The sequence below is a fragment of the Tachysurus vachellii genome, chromosome 13 (assembly GCF_030014155.1).
Source record: "Tachysurus vachellii isolate PV-2020 chromosome 13, HZAU_Pvac_v1, whole genome shotgun sequence".
Lineage (NCBI taxonomy): Eukaryota > Metazoa > Chordata > Actinopteri > Siluriformes > Bagridae > Tachysurus > Tachysurus vachellii.
This window is the reverse complement of record NC_083472.1, coordinates 21366224-21386781: the sequence shown is the minus strand read 5'-3', so window position 1 is coordinate 21386781 and position 20558 is coordinate 21366224. Positions and strand designations below refer to the sequence as shown.

Here is a 20558-nt window from a genome sequence, read left to right as displayed (position 1 = left end):
CAGTGACAATCAGCAGGAAGAGGAAATGGAGATGGAGAACAGACTGTTCTGCACTGCTCTGTGTGTGTATAAGTGTATTTTGAGTGGAAGAAAAGATTTTTTTTGTGCAGAGGCGTGTCATTCGGCTCCTTACGTGACATTCTAGACAAATGATTGATTGTGTGTTCAATCCCTTCTAACAGCATACACACACAAGACTGAGGAGCCCAGGATGTGATTAGGACAAACCTAAATAATGCAATACTACAATTATAGTCCTACAGAGACTGTATAAATGCACCAAATCTCACACTCTTACTGATTAACACCAAACAACTTCTAAACATCAGGAAGCACTAAATAACTAGCAGTACAGTAATTAACCGTTAGCTGTTTGCACTCCAGATGTCAGGTAGCAGGTAATCATGTATAACTGCTGCAGGAACTTGTTAAAGGGTTCATGTCAAATCTCAAAATAGCAATTTATGGTATGCTGAGGTAATTAACAATGGCGTGAGCATGTTATTTTACAATAAAGACTTAAATGAGGCTTAAGGCAGGATCCTGAGATACCCTGCTACAGATTTTGGAGGTTAACTTTCTTCTACCTCTTTCTACAAATCAATGCGCTAAATTTTGAAGAGGTTGGACAACAACAGCAGAAGATCATATTGGGTTTCACTGTAGTTAAACAATAACAGATATTTAAGGCTAAAGTATTATATCAGCATATCAGAGTATTGTTAGTTTGTCAGAGTTTGGCGTTAGCAGTGTAAATCTACTGACACTGCCTGCTTTGTGTCTCCAGGCTAGTAGAGGTGGTGCAATGTTGTGGGGAATGATTTCTAAGCACACATTTTGTGTCCTTTTAATGCCAGTGAAGCCTGGATACATTTTCACAGACTGGGTGTGAGTATCAAATGCCTAGTCAAATAACATATACCAGCTTAGTAAGTTGGGGTCATAGAACAGGGGCAACCATACAGTATACAGTGCCCCTGGAGCAGAGAGGTTTAAGGGTCTTGCTCAAGATCTCAACATTGGCAGATTGATGATGCTGGTGCTTGAGCTCCTGACTAGTGCAAAGCAGTACTTCACTGGCCATCTGAGTCATGTGATTTGAATCTAACAGAGTACCTTTTGGAGGTGGATGAGCAGGAGATTTACGCATGAATGTTCAGGAGATGAATCTACAACAATTAATCACATCAATGTGATCCAGAATCTCTACGAATGTTTCTAAGACCTTGTGGAACTCTCTCACTCACTCTCACTCATTTTCTACCGCTTATCCGAACTACCTCGGGTCACGGGGAGCCTGTGCCTATCTCAGGCGTCCTTGTGGAACCCATGACATGAAAAAATAAGGCTGTTCTGAGGGTCTTATCTACCATAAGCAGTATGAAGTTCCTAAGACAAACTAGCAATTGAGCAATATTTGAGGAATTAAACACTTGGAAGTGTGCCGTTATCGGAAAATAAGCAGTGGTTAGATGTGGACTGACGTGAATATTGTGAAGTTGTTTGCTTTACAATAAGAACTTTTTTCAGTATCTTTATAGTTATCTTTATTAAGCTTACACTACATGGAGCATCCAAGATTAATTTAAGTACCTGTCAATGAGTTGGTAGAAACAGTGACACTTTAGTGTCCTTATTGAAGACGAATCAAAACCTGAGAACCAATCAGATTTAAGAATTAGACAGCAGACAGTGTGTGTGTACATATTTTGTCAACCGTGAGTGTCTGTGTTTTGCAGAATACGTTCTGGTTCGGTTTGGGCTGCTCTGCTCTCTTTCTGCTGCCCAGCATCATCCTGTCTGTGAGACTGGCCAAGTTCTACCGCAGAATGGACACCGAGGACGTCTACGATGAGTGAGTACAATACAACTAAAACACAACCCGTGACAACTCCAACCACCAGTTATTTAGTTTGAGGTGCTCAGAATTCTGGAAGCTTCTTAAAGTAGTGTGAAAGAAATAAAGAAAAATATTTTCTCATCACTCCTTTCTTTCTCTCTCTCTCTCTCTTTCTCTTTTGCTTTTCCCTTCTTCTTTTCCCTCTATTTCCCCCCATTCTTTCCTCGGTCTCAGTTCCTCTGTCTCAGGGACTTGGCACTTTACATTATGATAACCGATTCTTGCAATTTCCATCTTCCATTATTTGTCTCTCTCTTTGTCCAGCACTTTGCACTTTAAGAAAAAAGTCTATATTGTAGATAGTCAGTGTTTTCATTGTATTGTTCGATCATGCACACACACTTCCAAGTAAAGAAATAGTGCTGAATCATTAAAAAGAATCACCAAGTGTCTTGACCGGAGACATGTCAGTGTATATAAGCCTTTATGGTGGAAGATTAATGTGTTTTGCTTGTCTTGTATCTTTTTAGCATTGACACAATTCCCATGAAAACGTAAGCTGTTTTTTCCTCCCAATTTCCCGCCTGCTTTCCTTTTTAAGAAACTCATTAATATGAAAACTTTTTGTACAAAAATCTCTTCGTTCTTAAGCTTAAGCCTTGGAATGCTTCTCCGGTGAAGGGTCTTGCTCGTCTTTGTGTTGTGTGTGTGTGTGTGTGTTGTTTGTGTGTATGTGTAAGTGTGTGTAAAAGAATGTTCTTTTTCCAAAATAACTCCCTTGTTTAACATAAAGGGCTGTTAAAACCATCAAGTATATTACGTATCACATACAATTTCTGTATTTTTTGTGCATTAATACACTGAAAGTCTTACAATTTGTACTTTGTGCTGTTTTATGCTCACCTGCACATTTATGAGGCCTAACTGTCCAGTCGCATGTCATTTGTCTCATTGCTTATTTTGTTGTTGATTTTTTTTGTTTGTTTGTTTGTATTTAATGTTTTGTTTCAGTATGGAAATTGGTAATAATGGTTATTATAATGAACATATACAAGGTATCCAAAACCCTGTAATGTCCAGGTAAAAAGAACCGAACCCCATTACACTGAATTGATCAAACAATAACGATTTGCATGCGAGGTTTTGGAGACGGTGGGCGATACGGCAAATTTGTGTTGAAAACTTCAGGTTTTTTTTTTAAATGACAACATGTGTATTGTAAAGAAAAAAAACAGACTAGCTGCACTGACTATGGCAATAGTGCCACATTTCTTTAAAAAAAATCACCACAAATAGCACTTGTTGTGAAAAAAATTTAATTCTTCAATTTTTAATGAAGATAATTACTGGTACTAGCTTCTGTTTTGGGTTTCTGGTTAGAAACTTTTCTGACAGGAAAATCTAACCCTCAGGGTTTTCTGTGGGTCTTTATACAAGCTTTCAGCCAGAGAAATGCACTGAATAAACCTTAGGATGTTAGATGGAACCGTTTAATTATTTCCTTATTAGAATACATTTTTTTATATATATCAAATTTTTTTTTCTGTTTTCTTGTCATTATTTTCTATCAAATCTCATTTTGCAAACATCTTTTAGGTTGAATTTTTCTATCTATTTGAAAAGAAGTGGTTTTGTGGACTTTTGTCCGGATACTTTTGCAGTATCAAACGTAGTGGACGGAGGGCAAATTCTTTAGTAGAGCTGATAAATGTATGAAAAACACTGTGGAAAGTTCTAATTCAATCACGGCAGATTCAAAATTGTAAATGATGTATTTAAAGGCAGCTCATCAGAGCAGGGGTAGAGTATTAGTACTTAATTTTATTTAGCCTCTTTGGTCTGATGATTATACAAAAAACATAATCTTTAAAGATGAATGAACAGAGAAATGTGTGTGTCACATTCAAAACTATTGTCTCTTCAGCGTCTCTAGTCAAAATTAGCCACAAAAGTTAGTAACAAAAAAGAAACCTTTAAATTAATAATTAATGTTCAAGGTAAAAGTAATTGATTTCCATTAATCATATTTTTTGCACATTCAGAACTTTTTAAACAAGAAATTACTTGTAACCTTACACAATTGGGTCAAATTCCCCTGACCTTGCACCATTCTCTGTAATGGAACATTAGAACTGCCATTCAGACGCTTATTGCTATGCAGCTTTAATCTGACACCGTGGCGCTATTGGTGTGAGCGGTTCCTCATGTCTTATGTTGTATTCTAGAGATATTAAGCAACAAAATACTGTACCGCTTTTCACACCGGAAACAGGATTGTCGTATCGCCTACCTTTAGACTTTTGGTGACAGGATTAAAGAAAATATGGGTGCAAACATCCAATGCATGCTGGGTGCAAACATGTTCTTGCCAATTAGCATCATAGCATACTGTAGCTATCTGAGCCAGTACAGCCAGTGTCTGAGCTCAGTACTAACTGCACGCCCTTCAAATAAATCTGAACGCAAGAAAAAATCATTTCATTTTAATTTTAATTATTAGTTGTTGTTTTTTTTTGCTTTGTGATCAGAATGTTCCTGCATGTGGCTCTGAATCAACTGTTATTCCTGCACCAGGCTGTTTTTATATACTAACTGCATGCCTGTGTTCAAGCTATTTAATTTTTTTACACCTGGTGGTGTAACAGAGGTCAGGACGCAGCGCCACACAGAGGCACGTACACACACGTCCTGCTGTGTTTGGAATGAAAAAGAGCTTGCACTCGTCCCGCTGTGGGTCAGGGCGGTCAGCGTGTTTACCTAAAACAAACTAAACAAGGGTGCTTTCACATTTGTCATTGTTTTTAGAGATAAATTTTATGGTGCTGAAAAAATTGCAAACTGTTCTAGCTAGCTAACTAACTAGCTATAATGTTCTAGAATTATCCAAATATCAAAATGCAACTTTTTTGGTCTTATTATAGCCGCAAACTAACAAGAAATGTGTGAAAGCACCCGAAAGCAGTAACTTTATTCTGTATGATTGATTCCTTTCATACTGTAGAATGAACCAAATATTGTAAAAGGCTTAATCTTTATTTAAAAAAACAAAACGTGGATTGCTAGTCAGTGTAGCGGGTGATGTACACTGTGACGTCCTGTGTGGCATGGCAACACACTCGTCCTGCTCCTCTGGCACACTCACAGGGAATGAATGAGTCTTGGAGTGAAAAAAGTGCCCTGGAATTGATCATTTCTCTCCACTTGTTCTCCTTAAGCCTCCCCGCCTATGACACTATGACTCGATTCCCACGAGCCTCTGCACCCCCTCGCCATGGCGACTGGTGACACCAAGGAGGAACCTTTTTTTTTTTTTTCTTCTTCTCAGTACTCCACAAAGGTACTGACTGTGGTTGGATTAGAAATGATGAGTATTTCATCTTTCTGTTTGTCTACCTTGACTTCACATATGTCTGACAGGGTTCCCACACTTGTACATTTGCATATATTTTCCAATTTCCAGCAACATCTGGAAACCAGAAAATGTGTAAAATGTCCTGTGTCTAAGATTGTGTAGATCTAAGATCGTATTTTAGTGTAAAAGGTTTGAGCTTGCGGTTTGACTCAAGAGCTCTAGTGTCATGTGTGAACTGCTTGTAACAAATTTGGTTCAAAAAAGTTCAGCAGTAACATTTTAAGTCAAGTCAAGTTGACTTGGGTAATAATAAGTCTGGGGTAATATGACAAAAATATACACCCAGGATACTTTTCATGGTACATGTGTGTGTGTGTATATATATATATGTATGTATGTGTGTGTATGTATGTGTGTGTGTGTATATATATATATATATATATATATATATATATATATATATATATATATATATATATATATATATATATATATATATATATATGTGTGTGTATATGTGTGCGTGTGTGTGTGTGCGTGTAATGCAAATATTTAATACATATATTTTAAAAAATATATGCAAAGAAACAAAAAAGAGTGATTTAAAGTGGTTTAAGCAAAAAAAATAAAAATTAGGTGGGGAAAAATTTTTAGAAATATATCCATTTTTTAATAAATTCAAATTCAGTTCATGTGAAACCGTACAAAATTATGTAAAGAATCTGCTGCTTTCATTCAGAATAATACATTTTATTTAAAAAATATATTCATCATATTTGCAATACATTCATCAAAATTTTCTAATTATCACAATATCAATGTTACATTGCTGAGACATGCAAACATAGATGTATCTATAAAAAAAGGTACAAAAAGGTTCATTTACCTTCATTGTAGATCATACTTGAATTTAAAATGAGTAACTCACTAAGTGCTGGTTAATGGCTCCATCTTGGCTACATCTGCATGACATGTTTGTGTGCATGTGAAATTGGTGATGAAAAGCTCTGGAAATATTTTTTTTCTAAAAATAGTGGGAACTCTGGACAATGCTAAATTTGTGCTCATGAATTTTTGCACTCGCATATCTGTTTTCTATCTTAATCTATCCAGGCAGGATTAGTGCTTCTCCTGTATTGCATATAAAAATAATAATGGAGTATAACATTTCGATACGTGTGATGGTCTTCACTGAGCATAACATATAAACATCTCAGTAAATCTCACCAATCTCACTTTCACACCTCATTTTCAATTGGTTTATTAACACTATCTGAAATTTTAATGCACTTTCTTACAAATCTATGATCCTTATAATCTTTCTCTCTCTCTCTCTCTCTCTCTCTCCTTTTAGTGCTGCAAGAAACTGACTGAAACTCTAGACTGTGAGTCTCTGGGCATTCTTTCAAGTATTTCTTTTACACATAGAGGTGCCAACATTGGTGTTTAATGTTGCTTTTCAGCTTTTTTAGTTAAAACGTAGGTCAGACTAAATGGCGAATACATTTTATCGGGCAAAAAAGCTAATTCACTGAAAGGAAAAGGACAATTTAAGTAGTGATTACTTTCCCTTCACACTGAATTTATTTATGTGAACGTGTGAATTCACAAGTTTGGATTTTGTGAGCTGATAAAGTGGTCAGGATTGTTGAGTCTTTTTTCTGCTTTTTTTTAATTTATTTAATTGTAGGCCAGACTAAATGGTGATTACATTCCACCAGGCAGAAAAGCTATTTCACTGTAAAGATTACTACTCTTACACAAAAATGTATCTAGGTAGAATTCAAAAGTTTGAGTCTTGTGAGCCAAAAGAATAGAATAGAAGCCTTTTTTTTGACACACACATTACAGCACAGTTAAATTCTTTCTTCACATATCCCAACTTTGGAGGTTGGGGTCAGAGCGCAGAGTCAGCCATGATACAGCGCCACTGGAGCAGAGAGGTTTAAGGGCCTTGTTCAAGGGCCCAACAGTGGCAGTTCTGGGGCACGAACCCCAATCGTCTGATCAACAATCCAGAGGCTTAACTGTTTGAGCCACAACTGAAAACAATTCAAAACAAAAAAGCTTCTAAATACTATTTTTTCTTGTTAATTGTGGCTTGTTATTTGAAGAAAATAACAAAACGTAGCTGTCTTTTAAGATATTCACAGATTTTTGTGTTTGTGATGTTGGCACCTCTGCTTAAATCCTTGATTTTAATGAATACTTGAAGCCTAATGCTGTTTTATTACCCTCCTTCTCCTTTTTTTAGACTCAACACATGAACAGCATTCCCAGTTTAGAGCGGGGGATCAGAAAAGGACGCCTAGACACAACAACAACAACTTGGACTTCAACTCCACTTTCCACTCTTCACTGAGTTTCCAGTTTATTAGTAACTAATAAACTAGCAACTCCAACACCTGAACATTTAAGAACTTTACCTAGATTTTCTTCTGGCTTGAGACTTTTCACCGGCATCACATCAGACCATAACAGCAACGTAGACTTGGGGTCAGGGACATAAACAACATACAACATCCAGCCACTATATACAGTAGATACACAAATCCTTGTTTACAGTCATTGTGCAGTCAGGTATTTTTGTACTATTTCGACATTCATTCATAGATTCAATTTCAATCTCCTGAACGTACCTCAGCAGCTTGTCTGAGGAAGGATTTTTATGTATAAGGCATTAAGTACCTTCAGCATAAATCTGCTGTTTAAAGGGACCATTTCATTTATGAGCCAACAACCTTATATGTATATGTATATAAATACATGCTTGTAAATGTGCTAATACTGTCGTGATAATGCAATATGGGATTGCTGTTGAGCCATGCAGAGGCTGAATGAAATGTTGCCTTTATGTTAATGGTATAGATAACGTCACCCTGAAATCGTGTGTACGATAATGTTCTTAGGCGGACAAAATGCCCGTTCTTGAAATGTTCAAGATACACCATCTCTAACATTTTAGAGGAAATAACAATGTGGCAGTTTTAATGTAATTTAGTTTCTTTGAAAGAGCATTTTTAAAGCACTGCCCTCTTTAAAATACTAACCAAACAAAATCTCATGAGCTGGAGTTTGTAGGCGTAGATAAAGAAATTTCCACATTAAAAAAAAAAAAATTACTGATGCCAAATCCTATTTTTGTAGATCTCAGGTCTCTTAGATATTATAAATCATGTTGTGTGGGTTTTTTGGCAATTTCAAATGATCACTGACAAACTATCAAAGTGTGAATGTAAAATGTCACTGTAAAAAAAAAAAAAAAAGAAAGAAATACAAAAAATGCCTGTGTAATCTTTTGTGGTAACAGAATCAAATTTATTTCACTGCTTGTTTGTTGCTAGGCCTTCATATTCCTGTATGTGATAATAATAACAATAATAATAATGTCAGGTGCTAGATATTTTTTGATCATAACTGTTCTTTCTGTGGGAATTATATATGATATGACAGTGTTATACAGGCCTTGAATAAAATGTTTTCGTACACCCCACTTAAGGTCCCCAGAAGTTGGCTGTGGCTTTCATTTTATTCACTGCAAACTATGCACTGCAGCATATATCCTGGTGTAGTCTGGATCTTTATCAAAGACATTCATCACATGCTATTGAGCAGCTGAGGTGGTTGCCAGCATGGCTTGTGGTTAAACTGCCTGAGGTGTAAATGGTTGTGAAAAAATGTGAAGCCAATATAATTTCCTGGGTGTTGCTTTTATCCATTTTTCACCTTAGTATCTTTGAGTAGTTCAACTTTTTCCGATTCACATAAGGGTGACCACAAACAGGACAAACCAAACAACATTCAAGGATGTTTCAAAGTGTCGATGATCCATCACAAAGCTTTTATCTACAGCTTATACAGACATTTTCACATGTTCTCAATTACATTTAATTTCTGTACTGCTTTTAGACAAGGTGAGTATCTAAACAGGAGTGTGTATGTTGATGAAATGACACGAGGAAGAGTCCTTGAAAGGAACCAGACTCTAAAAGAGCCAGTTCTCTTACAGACAGTAGGATTACAAATGCTTGAATGTAGCAGCAGGTCTTAGTGGTCCTGGGATTTGAACTCACAATCTTACAATCAGGTTGCTCAACACCTTAACCATTAAGCTACCGCTTCTCCAGTTCATGGATATTGCAAGTCTACAGTGTCTAGTTAAAATATATTTAAATGAAACTATATTAAGAACCTTGGTATAAGGGGGGGGGGCTTAGTGGTTAGCACATTCGCCTCACACCTCCAGGGTTGGGGGTTTGATTCCCGCCTCCACCTTGTGTGTGTGGAGTTTGCATGTTTTCCCCGTTCCTCGGGGGTTTCCTCCGGGTACTCCAGTTTCCTCCCCCCGTCCAAAGACATGCATGGTAGGTTGATTGGCATCTCTGGAAAATTGTCCGTAGTGTGTGATTGCATGAGTGAATGAGAGTGTGTGTGTGCCCTGCGATGGGTTGGCACTCCATCCAGGGTGTATCCTGCCTTGATGCCCGATGACCCCTGAGATAGGCACAGGCTCCCCGTGACCCGAGGTAGTTCAGATAAGCGGTAGAAAATGAGTGAGTGAGGTATAAGAGGGCTTTGCTCAAGTGATCTATCAGCAGCTCTCTTGCAGCATTGGGATTTGAACTCTCAAATAATTCCAGATGCAAGAACATCTTTAACTACATTGTCTACACAATTACATTCTTAGAAACTTTATTCAGTAAATTGTGGACCCAAGTGGTTCTGTGATTTGGTAATGGTGCTAAATTTGAACAAATGGTACCAATGGATTTTTAATAACATTAATGGATTTTTAGGAACCATTTTAATAAAAAAAGCTCTTACCACACCAAATGTACCACTTTTGTTGTATTTTTACTTTTATTTGACCGGGAAGTAGAATTATTTGAATATTAATGTAATTTAATTTAAAATTACAATATTAGTAAGTTGCTCATAAAATTAAACCTTGTGAATGTTTTTTTTTTTTTTTTTTTATCTTTTAATACAGAGCAGTGTTTATATCAGTCTATGGGTTTACCTCATTAAACAACTTCTATTATTTAATCTGCCTAATCTATTATTCACTCATAGGCATTAGGGTTCTAAGCGGATGAAAAGGATCAGGAGAAAGACTGAGATTCTTGGTCCCTGATTTGGTTCAATGCCAAAGGCAGGAAGGCGTAAAGGGCCCCCATGGTATTACATTCCAGATCTTGGCCCCCGATTCTCAAAAAGGCATTGAATGCATGAAAATAAGACCGTCAACCCACCCCCTCAAAACACACACATACACAAATATAAACCTATTCACTCTCTCAGTGGCCTCTCCTTCAGAGCCCCTGTTTCATGTCTGAAGTGTTAATTCTGTTCTTGAATTTTAATCATCTTGCAAGTTTCCTAAACAATGAAACCACTGATGAATGTTCCTCATTGAAGGATGCACATGTTTTGAACCTTCAGACACCAAATCACTTGTTGGAAGTTGTTATTTCAGCAGCTGGGTCTTATTGGAAGTCTTTCCATGTTTGATTTACAAGACAATTCACAAAATTCTCATCAACTCGATCATGTGTGACCAAAGTTCCATATTTGGGTGTTTGCTCTCTTTTTAGTACCGCATCCTTGCATGCTCCTTTAAATTGGTTTCATATGTGTGCAGAATTCATTGACAGTCCCCAGGCAACCATGCAGGTCAGGGGGAGGAGGTCTTCTCTTCCCTAGTGAGAAGACGTTTCCATACTTTTTTTCTGACCTAAAAGCCTTCTTTGTGAGCGACGACCATAAATACCAGTGCAAGGCTGCTCAGTCTGCTCACAGCCTGCTGCAGTCTGCTGTCTCGTACTTCGTTTCCAGCATGCAGATCCTGAGCTGTGTACTCATCTTGTCTTGCTGCGTTTGGGCAGCTGTTGCAAACAACCAGGATGGAGAAAATGCTGCTGAAGCAGGAAGGAGTAAAATCACTGGTGATGTACCCATCCAGTTTGTAACAAAAACCAAAGACCGATGTTCAATGACCTTGACAGGTCATGGGGAGCTGACCAGGCTGCGTGTCTCCTGCGTGGGCCAGGAGTCTTACTGGTGCGAGTATGAGGGCAAGCCGGAAATCTGCCGCAACTACAACACCAACCCTCGCCACTTCTTCACACAGATCATGTGGGAGCTGCGCAAGTTGAACAATGCTTGCCAGGGCCCACGAATCCTCAAGCCTACCATGTGTAAGAAAGCGCCAGATGAATCTCAGATGGTCATCACTACTGATTCCTCTGTTACTGTGGTACAGGCACCAGTAAAACCACAAACAACAGCTGTCAAGCAGGATCAACCCAAACCTGAGCAGGCAAAACCTGAACCACCTACGAGCACACCACGTTCTGATCAAGTTAAGCCAGAACAGAAACCAAACGCTGCAAGGCAAAAGCCAACTAGACAAAAGCCTGCGAAACCTCAACCAACAGGACCTCTACCGGTCAGACCAAAAGCCAAAACAGAGCCTGCAAAACCTGTGGCATCTAAACCAGGCATCAAAACAACAACAACACTAAAGAAGATCTTGGCACCAAAGGCAGCTACACAAGCACCAACTACAACCACTCCACCACCCACAAGGTCAGCTGAGAGTCTGGCACAACAGTACTGCTGGCATGGCATGCAGGACTTTTGCACCAAAGTCATCGGCTGGTTCACAAAATAAAGTAAGATATACAGTATACTTCATATTTATTCTAAATATTGTAAACAAATGGCTCAGTTCTATTCAACTTAACCTTGACTAATAGTTTCTTGTTTTTCATTGTTTCTTAGATAAATCCATCTGGAAAAAAAACTTGAAAATCCTCACACAGCAGCCTGGAGTGATTCTGTTGAAAGGACAGAACTCATAGAAAGCAGCAGAGTGAACAGTATATGTCATTAAAATGGAAGAGCTTTCTGATGGATGTGTCACATAAACCCTCCGTCATCATATATAGATGTCAGCTGCAGATGCCTTGATTCCACTGTACAATCCCAGTGAAATTTGCTCTCCAAAGATGTCTAATGTAATAAACAGGATTTTATTTTTTACATACTCATTACCTCATGTCTCACTCAGATAACCTCAGGTACCTCTCAGACATTTGTTATAAATGTACAGTTAGACATACCTCTTCAGAGGCTTAGACAAATTCAGGGACTGACTTGTTTTGTTCCCTATAAAAGTTAACCAGATTACTTTTTCTAAAGTAACCAGATTAGATAACTAACTAGTATAAAAGATGCATACTTCACTGAATGATCAAACAGTGTATGAATGTCTATAACTATGTTTGAATAAATGTTGACTTTATTATTATATTTTGTCTATGGTTGGTGAAACATACAGCAGAGGGCACTGGTGATTTATAAACCATAAAGAAAGGATGGTATAAATTTCAGTTGGAAAGAAGTGTTTGTAATGGTGCCTTTAATTTCATTAACATGAGCTCATTACATGTAATATTCTATAATATAGTGTAATAGGTGCTTATATATATGGTAGGATCTAAAATCTGAGACCTCATGAGAAATCTAGTGAAATTTAATCCAACATTCATTCATTATTCATTTTGTAAAATTAAAGGGACTGTTAAAGCAGTTAATCTGTTTAACTGTAGGCCTAAAGGTATTAGTAGGACTACTTATTTGAAATGTGAATAATATGGATTGAGAAATGTGACGCCATAATCTGAATTTCAAATCTAAAATTAGATTTTTTTTTGCCTAATTTCATTTGAAAGTAAAGATTTGTGGTTGAATTACATTGGTTTGCTTAGTCCATTCATTCATTCATTCATCTTCTACCGCTTATCCGAACTACCTCGGGTCACGGGGAGCCTGTGCCTATCTCAGGCGTCATCAGGCATCAAGGCAGGATACACCCTGGACGGAGTGCCAACCCATCGCAGGGCATTGCTTAGTCCACTCAGTTCAAATACAAATTTTAAAAACTCTTTATTAGCGACATATTGGTTTTTCTGTGGAGAATGGAAAATTTGACTAATTTGATTTGGTGATGAATTCTGACACCAAAAACTAAATTAAAAATGTTTTTGTCCTGGTTTCTTGCACACTGTGATAAACTTTCAATTTGATCTAATTCTCCTACAAACTTTAACTACAAATTCAGATAAACGCTATAAAAATACAGATTTGAACATTTTAAATACAGATAGTGACAATTTTATTATTCAGCAAATATTAGCTGAAAACCAGTTTGAAGGCTCCAGTCAAAGACTTTAGGTTTGATCTTTGTTCACATACTTTTCAAAAAAATACAAGATTTATTATTTCTAAAGGTTACCAATGAAAGACGATGTCTGCAGGCATAACTGTGTCACCTGGGACAAGCCAATTCAAGTTTGTTGCCTATGAAATTAACATTCCTGTAAGAGATTATCCGACACTGTGTGTGTGTGTGTGTGTGTGTGTGTGTGTGTGTGTGTGTGTGTGTGTGTGTGTGTGTGTGTGTCTGTGTGTGTGTGTGTGTTCTATAAAAAGCCCTTTTCTAGAGTTCAGGTGTTAGGACACTAAACTCCAGCTGCACATACATGACAAGGTAGGTAACATTATTCCCATTATTCACAGGTATATGCACAAGAAATGCTAATCTGAATGTTTTCAGTATTGCAATCACACTTTTCCAATGAGCTAATCAAATAAAATGCAATCCAAACAATGAAGTAGTCTTAAAAAGTTTTTGAATCATTTATATTTTAAGAATCATTCTTGTCTTTGTGTCTTCTATTTGTGTATAAGTACCTTATGTATAAGTTTAAATAAAGAGCTAACAACTGCCTTGTTTAGCTACTTAGCCTTTTGAGGTACAGTAATGCTAACAGTTTTAAACAATTAGCAGCAGATAATAGATAAAAGTTAACATTTATAAGCAGCCTGTGTGTGAAAAGAAATCATGTATTGTAAAAAAAAAAAAAAAAAACAACAATAATAATATTAGATCTGCCAAGAAATTTCTGACAGAAGATGTATTTCAGTGTTCAGTACTCCAGTTTAACATGCTAGTATGCTGTGTATTATCTCGCTACATAAGAGTTTATTGAGTTAACAGTGACAGAGATATTTTTAATTTAATTCAAAATAGTTTGCTCTTAATTTTAAGTTAATGTTAAGTTTATTTTTGTAAGACATATTTCCACTGTGGAAATATCTGCTCCACTGTAAAAAAAAAATAAAAGGTGCATTTTTAAGTGCATTTAAAAATCTAAAGTGAATTAGGGTTGGAGATCATTGTTCTTAAAGCACTTGATTAGAGCTTTTGTTTTTTTGGCCGCTTCATTGATAGCTGATGTGGATGTACTGTATTTCTGGTGCTTTCTCTCTCTCTCTCTCTCTCTCTCTCTCTCTCTCCCTTGATTTGTCCTCACATTTCTTTTCACGTTTTGCTTTTTATTTATTTATTTATTTATCTATCTATCTATCTATCTATCTATCTATCTATCTATCTATCTATCTATCTATCTATCTATTTATTTATTGCCCGTTTCTGATCTCTGTTGCTGTACCTAGTTTACCCTGTCTTTCTTTCTTTCTTTCTCTATCTGCCTGAGTCTGTCTCTCTTTGTCTACCTGTGTCTCTCTCTCTCTCTCTCTCTCTCTCTCTCTCTCTCACTCACTCTCTCTGTCTCTCTATGATATATTACAAAAAGAAAAAAGAAACTGTTGCTTAGTGCCAGGACAGGCACACTGTGAAGTCAAGCCAAGAATGTGATTTTGTTGTTTCTATGCTGATACAGTTCAAGAGAACCAGGAGTAGCAAATGAAAATTTACAAAATCACACAGCTGGAATCAACAAAAGGGCATTGTTTGTGTTTTGTAGAAACAACTTCTAAAAAACTAGCAAATGAAAATGGAAATATAAATATAAGACAAAACTATATACGGTTAAATAACAGGGAGTTTTGACGTAATTTCTTCTTTATTATATGTTGTAGATCTAGCTTAGATTCTTAGACACTAGCTTTTACTCGAATTCTGAGTTGTGACAAAAACTACAATCCCTTTTATTCTTTTCTGGCAATACTGAAACTTTGAGTATGCCGTATATTGTACTCTTTTAAAACTACTAAGCTTTTTTTTTCCAAAAGTAAATCATCACACAGTTAAACACTCTTCCACACAAAAATCACTTAAATTGTATAATATAAAAATAAAAACAATGTATACATCTAATAAAATCAAGTCAGAAAAAACATTCATTCATTCATTCATTTTCTACCGCTTATATGAACTACCTCGGGTCACGGGGAGCCTGTGCCTATCTCAGGCGTCATTGGGCACCAAGGCAGGATACACCCTGGACGGAGTGCCAACCCATCGCAGGGCACACACACTCTCATTCACTCACGTAATCACACACTACGGACAATTTTCCAGAGATGCCAATCAACCTACCATGCATGTCTTTGGACCGGGGGAGGAAACCGGAGTACCCGGAGGAAACCCCAGAGGCACGGGGAGAACATGCAAACTCCACACACACAAGGCGGAGGCGGGAATCGAACCTCGACCCTGGAGGTGTGAGGCGAACATGCTAACCACTAAGCCACCGTGCCCCCTCAGAAAAAACAATCTCTATATATTTCAATTAAATTTCCACTTTTTTTTTTTTTGGATTTTTCTTTTCCAAATCCAATTTGAAATCATATTTGTTTTTTCCAATATCTCAAACCACAAAATTTCCGGAATGGACACGATATAGATACTTTTCTGTGTTGAAATGCTACCACTGCTTCATGTAAACTGCATTAATTAATTTTTCAGATTTTTTAAAATAGGATTACTGGTACATCAATTATTTTCTGTTCATGGTAGTTACTTACATTTTGGGTCATTCTAGAAACTTTGTTCTGTTTTTCTTCCAAAATAAAAATGAAGTGATGAAAAATAAAACAGAATTTTTTTAATTCATTTCGTTTTAATGCCAAATATCGTTTTCATTCTGAAGAGAAAAATGAATGAACAGAATGCACATGGACCGATCTTACATTTCCAGCTGGAATCTGGTCATGAAAGGAAGAAAAACGCGCTGACCACAGTACAGACACATTTTTCATAGTTTGCAACGTAAAATATGCACTGGTGGTTAAGATCATTCCCACTGTAAACACAGACATAGCTGCCTTCTTTAGGTCTCTGTACTAAACCTGCTTATATTCAGATCAATTCAATAGTTTTTTTTAACAATTGACGCTGTCATAAAGCAGCTTTACAGAAATCCAGGTGTAGTGCCAGCTAGGGGAGAGAATGGAAAAGAAAAACTCCCTGAGACAACATGAAGAAGAAATCCCAAGAAAAACCATAAACCATTACAATACACAGATGCAGAAGAGTAAAAGCAAACAGTACTAAGTGTACTAAAAGTAAAAGCATCAGGTGTCATTTTCGGTAGCAGCAGAAAATCTGGCATATGTCAAAGTTAATATACATTTTGGTGAATTTAGTGAAAATTACTGGTTTTCTCTATCTGAACTAAAGAGTGGCTAATTATGTGTGCTTTCTTTTCATCTTTTCTCAGATTATGATGGCATGCATAAAAGGCATCACCCTGATTCTTATCTGTGTCTGCATTCTGCAGCAATTCCTGCAAATGAATGCTCAGGTGAAGAAGGGAAGAGGAAAGAAAAATCAGCACAGCCTGTCTCCAAAGCCAGCAGAACTTCCTCGTAATCCTAAAAAGAGTAGCTCGAAAAACCCAAATGTTGACGCCGTGCTATTCAAAAGCCGGTTTGTGAAAGAAGACGGGATGCGGTGCACGTGGGCAGCCACAGAAAGCAGCATCGAAGATGGTGTTGCATTTGTCTTGAGCATCACATGCAAAAAAGGTGCTGTTCTCCACTGCGAGTACACAGCTAAACCCAGGCTGTGTCCTGAAATCACATCCAACATCGATGCATTCTGGAAGCAGATCGGCCGCTCCCTCGAGAAGCAGAACGGGTTATGTCGTAACGCGAAAGCTCTGATCAGAGCCAGAATGTGCAGAATGGCACCTAAGGGTGCACACTTTGCTCTCAAAACCCAACCAAAGGTCCTCCCGACACCTGCAAGCAAGAACAAACCATGCCCAAAGCTTCATAATAGAGAAAAATTGGCTGAGGAGTATTGTGGCAGCTCCTGGTCTTCATTCTGTACCTTCTTCTTTGCTATGGTTGAGACTGAGGATTGCTGAATGATACATGTGAAAATGTTAAATTTGTTATCGTCTGTTAATGCTACAAAGTCTGATAACACTAAAAGGTCTGTTAACCCTTCAAGGTCAGATAACGCTAGAAGGTCAGAGAAGAACTTCAGTATTTTTTTAAATGAGTTTGTCACTGGGTTTGACTCAAACTTTTCTACACATGAGAATTACACTATATGGCCTTTAGTATGTGCACATCTGAACATTGCACCCATATTTGGTTCTTCTCAAATCTATTACCACAAATTTGGAAACATGCTATTGTATTGAATGTCTTTGTGGGCTGTAGCATTACAGTTTCTCTGCACTGGCACTAAGAAGCCCAAACCTGTTCCAGCATCACAATGTCCCTGTGCACAAAGCGAGCTCCCTTAAGACATGGTTTGCCAAGGTAGGGGTGGAAGAACCCGAGTGACCTTCACAGAACCATTTGGGATGAACTGGAAAACTGACTAAACCCCAGAGCTCTTTTTCTGATATAATTTCTGAAGGAACAATGGAAAGCCTTCCCAGAAGATTGGAGGTACGTGGCACATGCAGATGTCAGATGTCCTCAAACTTTTGGCCACATTGTCTACGAAGCACATTAATATTGGTGATGTAATTCAATATTCAAAGGAAATTGTATAAACTATGGATTTTTGGATTAATTGTGTGTAATCAGCCTTCAAATCATGTTTTTAAAATTTTGGTGTAGCTATCTAAAAATCTAGTTTATAAAACAATGACCCTGTTACAGATAGAGAGGCTAAATGCTGAACATAGCTAGGTAGCAAATAGCATAGGTTTGTAGTTCATGAACTAAAAAGAGTGTTGTTAACTCGTGACTCAACTTAATTTGGGAGTAAAAATCTTGGGGATAAAGTATTTTTTTCTTCATATGTTTAAGTATTAACAGTGTGTAGGATTCAGTGTGTTAAGATGAAAAATGAAAAGTATCTTCCTTTCTTATCTGTCATAAGCTTTAACCGTGTTCATTTTTGTCTGTTTGATATTGTAATTTGGTTCAGCTCTGTACATTGTTAGAAAAAAACAACAGATTTTTAAAAGAATATATCAGGATGTTTGAAAGTTTTTTAAGCTAATAGATGCTCCCCTGAGACTTTTTACACAGTAACAGTAATGTTATTTTAAAAAACACATTCATTAACAATTAATGTTAAGTATAAACCACAATCTGTGTTTTTTCTGCACTGGATAATTATCTATCTGTTACAACTGGTCACAAGTGTGTTATGAACGTTGAAAATGTGTTTAGTTGCTTCACATCTTGTGTGGATTAACTGTCCCAAAAATGAAATTAAATGTCATCAGTTTCACATGAATTTCCCTGCATTGTTTAAATCAGCTACCCAATACTTTGCATGTCAACTTTGACTATTCAGTCCATTAAGTCACTCATTCATTTGTTAACCACACACACATTTCTGAGGCATCATAGTACATTTACATTTACATTTACAGCATTTGGCAGACGCCCTTATCCAGAGCGACGTACATAAGTGCTTAAATCTCTAACATTGAATACATTAAATCAAATATAAAATATCACTCCCACGTCACATCATTCAACCACTTCCTTTTAAATCTGCTTTGTTGCACTTTATAGGTCATTCATTGACTCAATCCAAAGACTTTCAGACACTCCCTGTTTTAATAAAAGCAGCAAGTCGTGTAGACTACAAAGGAGAAACATCTAGCAGTGTGCGCAGGATGTATAATGCTGCATAATGCCACACTTACTGTATATTAAATATATATGGAAGTGGAAGTGGAATTGTATTCAGTGTACACAGACTAATGTCGTAATATGCACAGTGAAACCTCTCAGTGCGGTTATATACTATAAGTATAAGCACACATAGAATGCTGCTCAACTAATCAGAATAGACAACTGGATGTAACTGTTGTCTAACGTTAGATAAAGAATGTGTCCAAAATCCAGTTTTTTGAAAATCTTTCCCATACCAGCATGATTAAAATCAAACTGAAGACCTGTGAACTGTGTTGGTGCCTTACATTCTTGTTTCATTAGTGTGGTGGATCAAAGCAGCTCACACACCCAAAAAAAACAAAAAAAAAACATATCACATGCAAACTCCTGATCCAACCTTCAGGAACTGTAGGCGGAACCTGTTTAAATCATTTCTATTGAGAGAAAGGTGGCCTGATTACACACCTTGCTCCTGTGCTTTCTGATTCGCAGATGGAATGACCTTTAAAAAGATTCAATCACAACCTTTGTAAAGGAAGGATTTGGAGCTATAAATGGAGTGAAAGGGTTTAGTGATAAGATTTAGGCTTTAGATTTGCACACGCACACACACACACACAGACGTATGCATTAACAAGCACACACGTGCACAAATAATACCTCTGGGCATTTATATCAGTTTAGACTTTATCTCGAATGTGTTGGCTATTAATAATTGCCAAATAATGTCTTGTTCATTAAAAGTAACAGTTACATACAGTTATATATTGGTCTATCTGCTATGACATCAAGCTGAACATATTTTTTTTCTTTAAACTGACTGAAGAGCTATCTCATTTCAAATCAACACATTTGACATATTTTATAGCATTTTTTATATTTTGAGTATATAAGTAATATCATTGAGGGTTATCATCATTTAAAACAAGAAAAAAATATTAAATTTAGTATAGTATTGTGTAATGTAGAGTATAGCATTTGACTACAGTATATAAGTTTTATTAAGCTCACATTCCAGTCCCATACCACTCTCTGATTAGTCCTACATGAATGTTGTCATGGTTACAAGTCACTGGGTGTTGGCTTTCTATTCCTGTTTAATTAAAACATTTACATGCCCTGTATTTCTTTCCAAGCAAATACACTATTTGTTTAATTGAATTATTAACACATTTCCTTGTAATAGCAAAAGAGAAAAAATTGTTCATTGTTGTCATGGCTACAGAGTATCAAAAGGCTCTGATTTGGAGATTTCTGTACAGGAAAATAATCAGTGACAAAATGGTGAATGTGGCTTGACGCAAAATAAAGTGGAGTAACTGTTACCACCCTGACGTTGATTATTTTTCACTATAATCCACCCATACCAAATGATTTAACCAGGCTAACATTTTTTATTTATTATAGAACCAATCATATACACTTTTACATTTGTAATAACATCGTTATTAGAATGGA

At 36.8% G+C, this 20558-nt stretch overlaps 3 protein-coding genes across 11 annotated transcripts in view; all 3 read left to right on the top strand.

Annotated features, from left to right (window-relative positions):
- prom1a (prominin 1a) overlaps nt 1-8701 on the top strand; it is a 56371-nt gene extending 47670 nt beyond the window's left edge. For 3 of the 9 annotated variants that reach the window (XM_060884596.1, XM_060884598.1, XM_060884604.1), the window contains 6 exons: nt 1740-1855; nt 2371-2394; nt 2852-2920; nt 5056-5177; nt 6547-6577; nt 7447-8701. In XM_060884596.1, coding sequence (XP_060740579.1) covers nt 1740-1855; nt 2371-2394; nt 2852-2920; nt 5056-5125 — 279 coding nt within the window. In that variant the 3' untranslated portion in view covers nt 5126-5177; nt 6547-6577; nt 7447-8701. Of the gene's footprint in view, nt 1-1739; nt 1860-2370; nt 2395-2851; nt 2921-5055; nt 5178-6546; nt 6578-7446 lie in introns of those variants that run through there. The other 6 variants (XM_060884599.1, XM_060884601.1, XM_060884597.1 and 3 more) reach the window with 5 other exon arrangements.
- Nucleotides 8702-10745: 2044 nt separating this feature from the next.
- On the top strand, nt 10746-12340 carry fgfbp2a (fibroblast growth factor binding protein 2a). The gene is made up of 2 exons (XM_060885309.1): nt 10746-11866; nt 11976-12340. The coding sequence occupies exon 1, from the start codon at nt 11029-11031 to the stop codon at nt 11863-11865; it is 837 nt and encodes a 278-aa protein (XP_060741292.1). The 5' UTR covers nt 10746-11028; the 3' UTR covers nt 11866; nt 11976-12340.
- Nucleotides 12341-13602: 1262 nt separating this feature from the next.
- On the top strand, nt 13603-19230 carry fgfbp1a (fibroblast growth factor binding protein 1a). Its single transcript, XM_060885202.1, has 2 exons — nt 13603-13746; nt 16724-19230. Exon 2 carries the CDS (start codon nt 16727-16729, stop codon nt 17372-17374), a length of 648 nt encoding a protein of 215 aa, XP_060741185.1. The 5' UTR covers nt 13603-13746; nt 16724-16726; the 3' UTR covers nt 17375-19230.
- The last annotated feature ends 1328 nt before the right edge of the window (nt 19231-20558 follow it).

Excerpts from the sequence above, each read along its gene's own strand:
- fgfbp2a (XM_060885309.1), top strand. The coding sequence starts at position 11,029 with ATGCAGATCCTGAGCTGTGTACTCATCTTGTCTTGCTGCGTTTGGGCA.
- fgfbp1a (XM_060885202.1), top strand. The coding sequence starts at position 16,727 with ATGATGGCATGCATAAAAGGCATCACCCTGATTCTTATCTGTGTCTGC.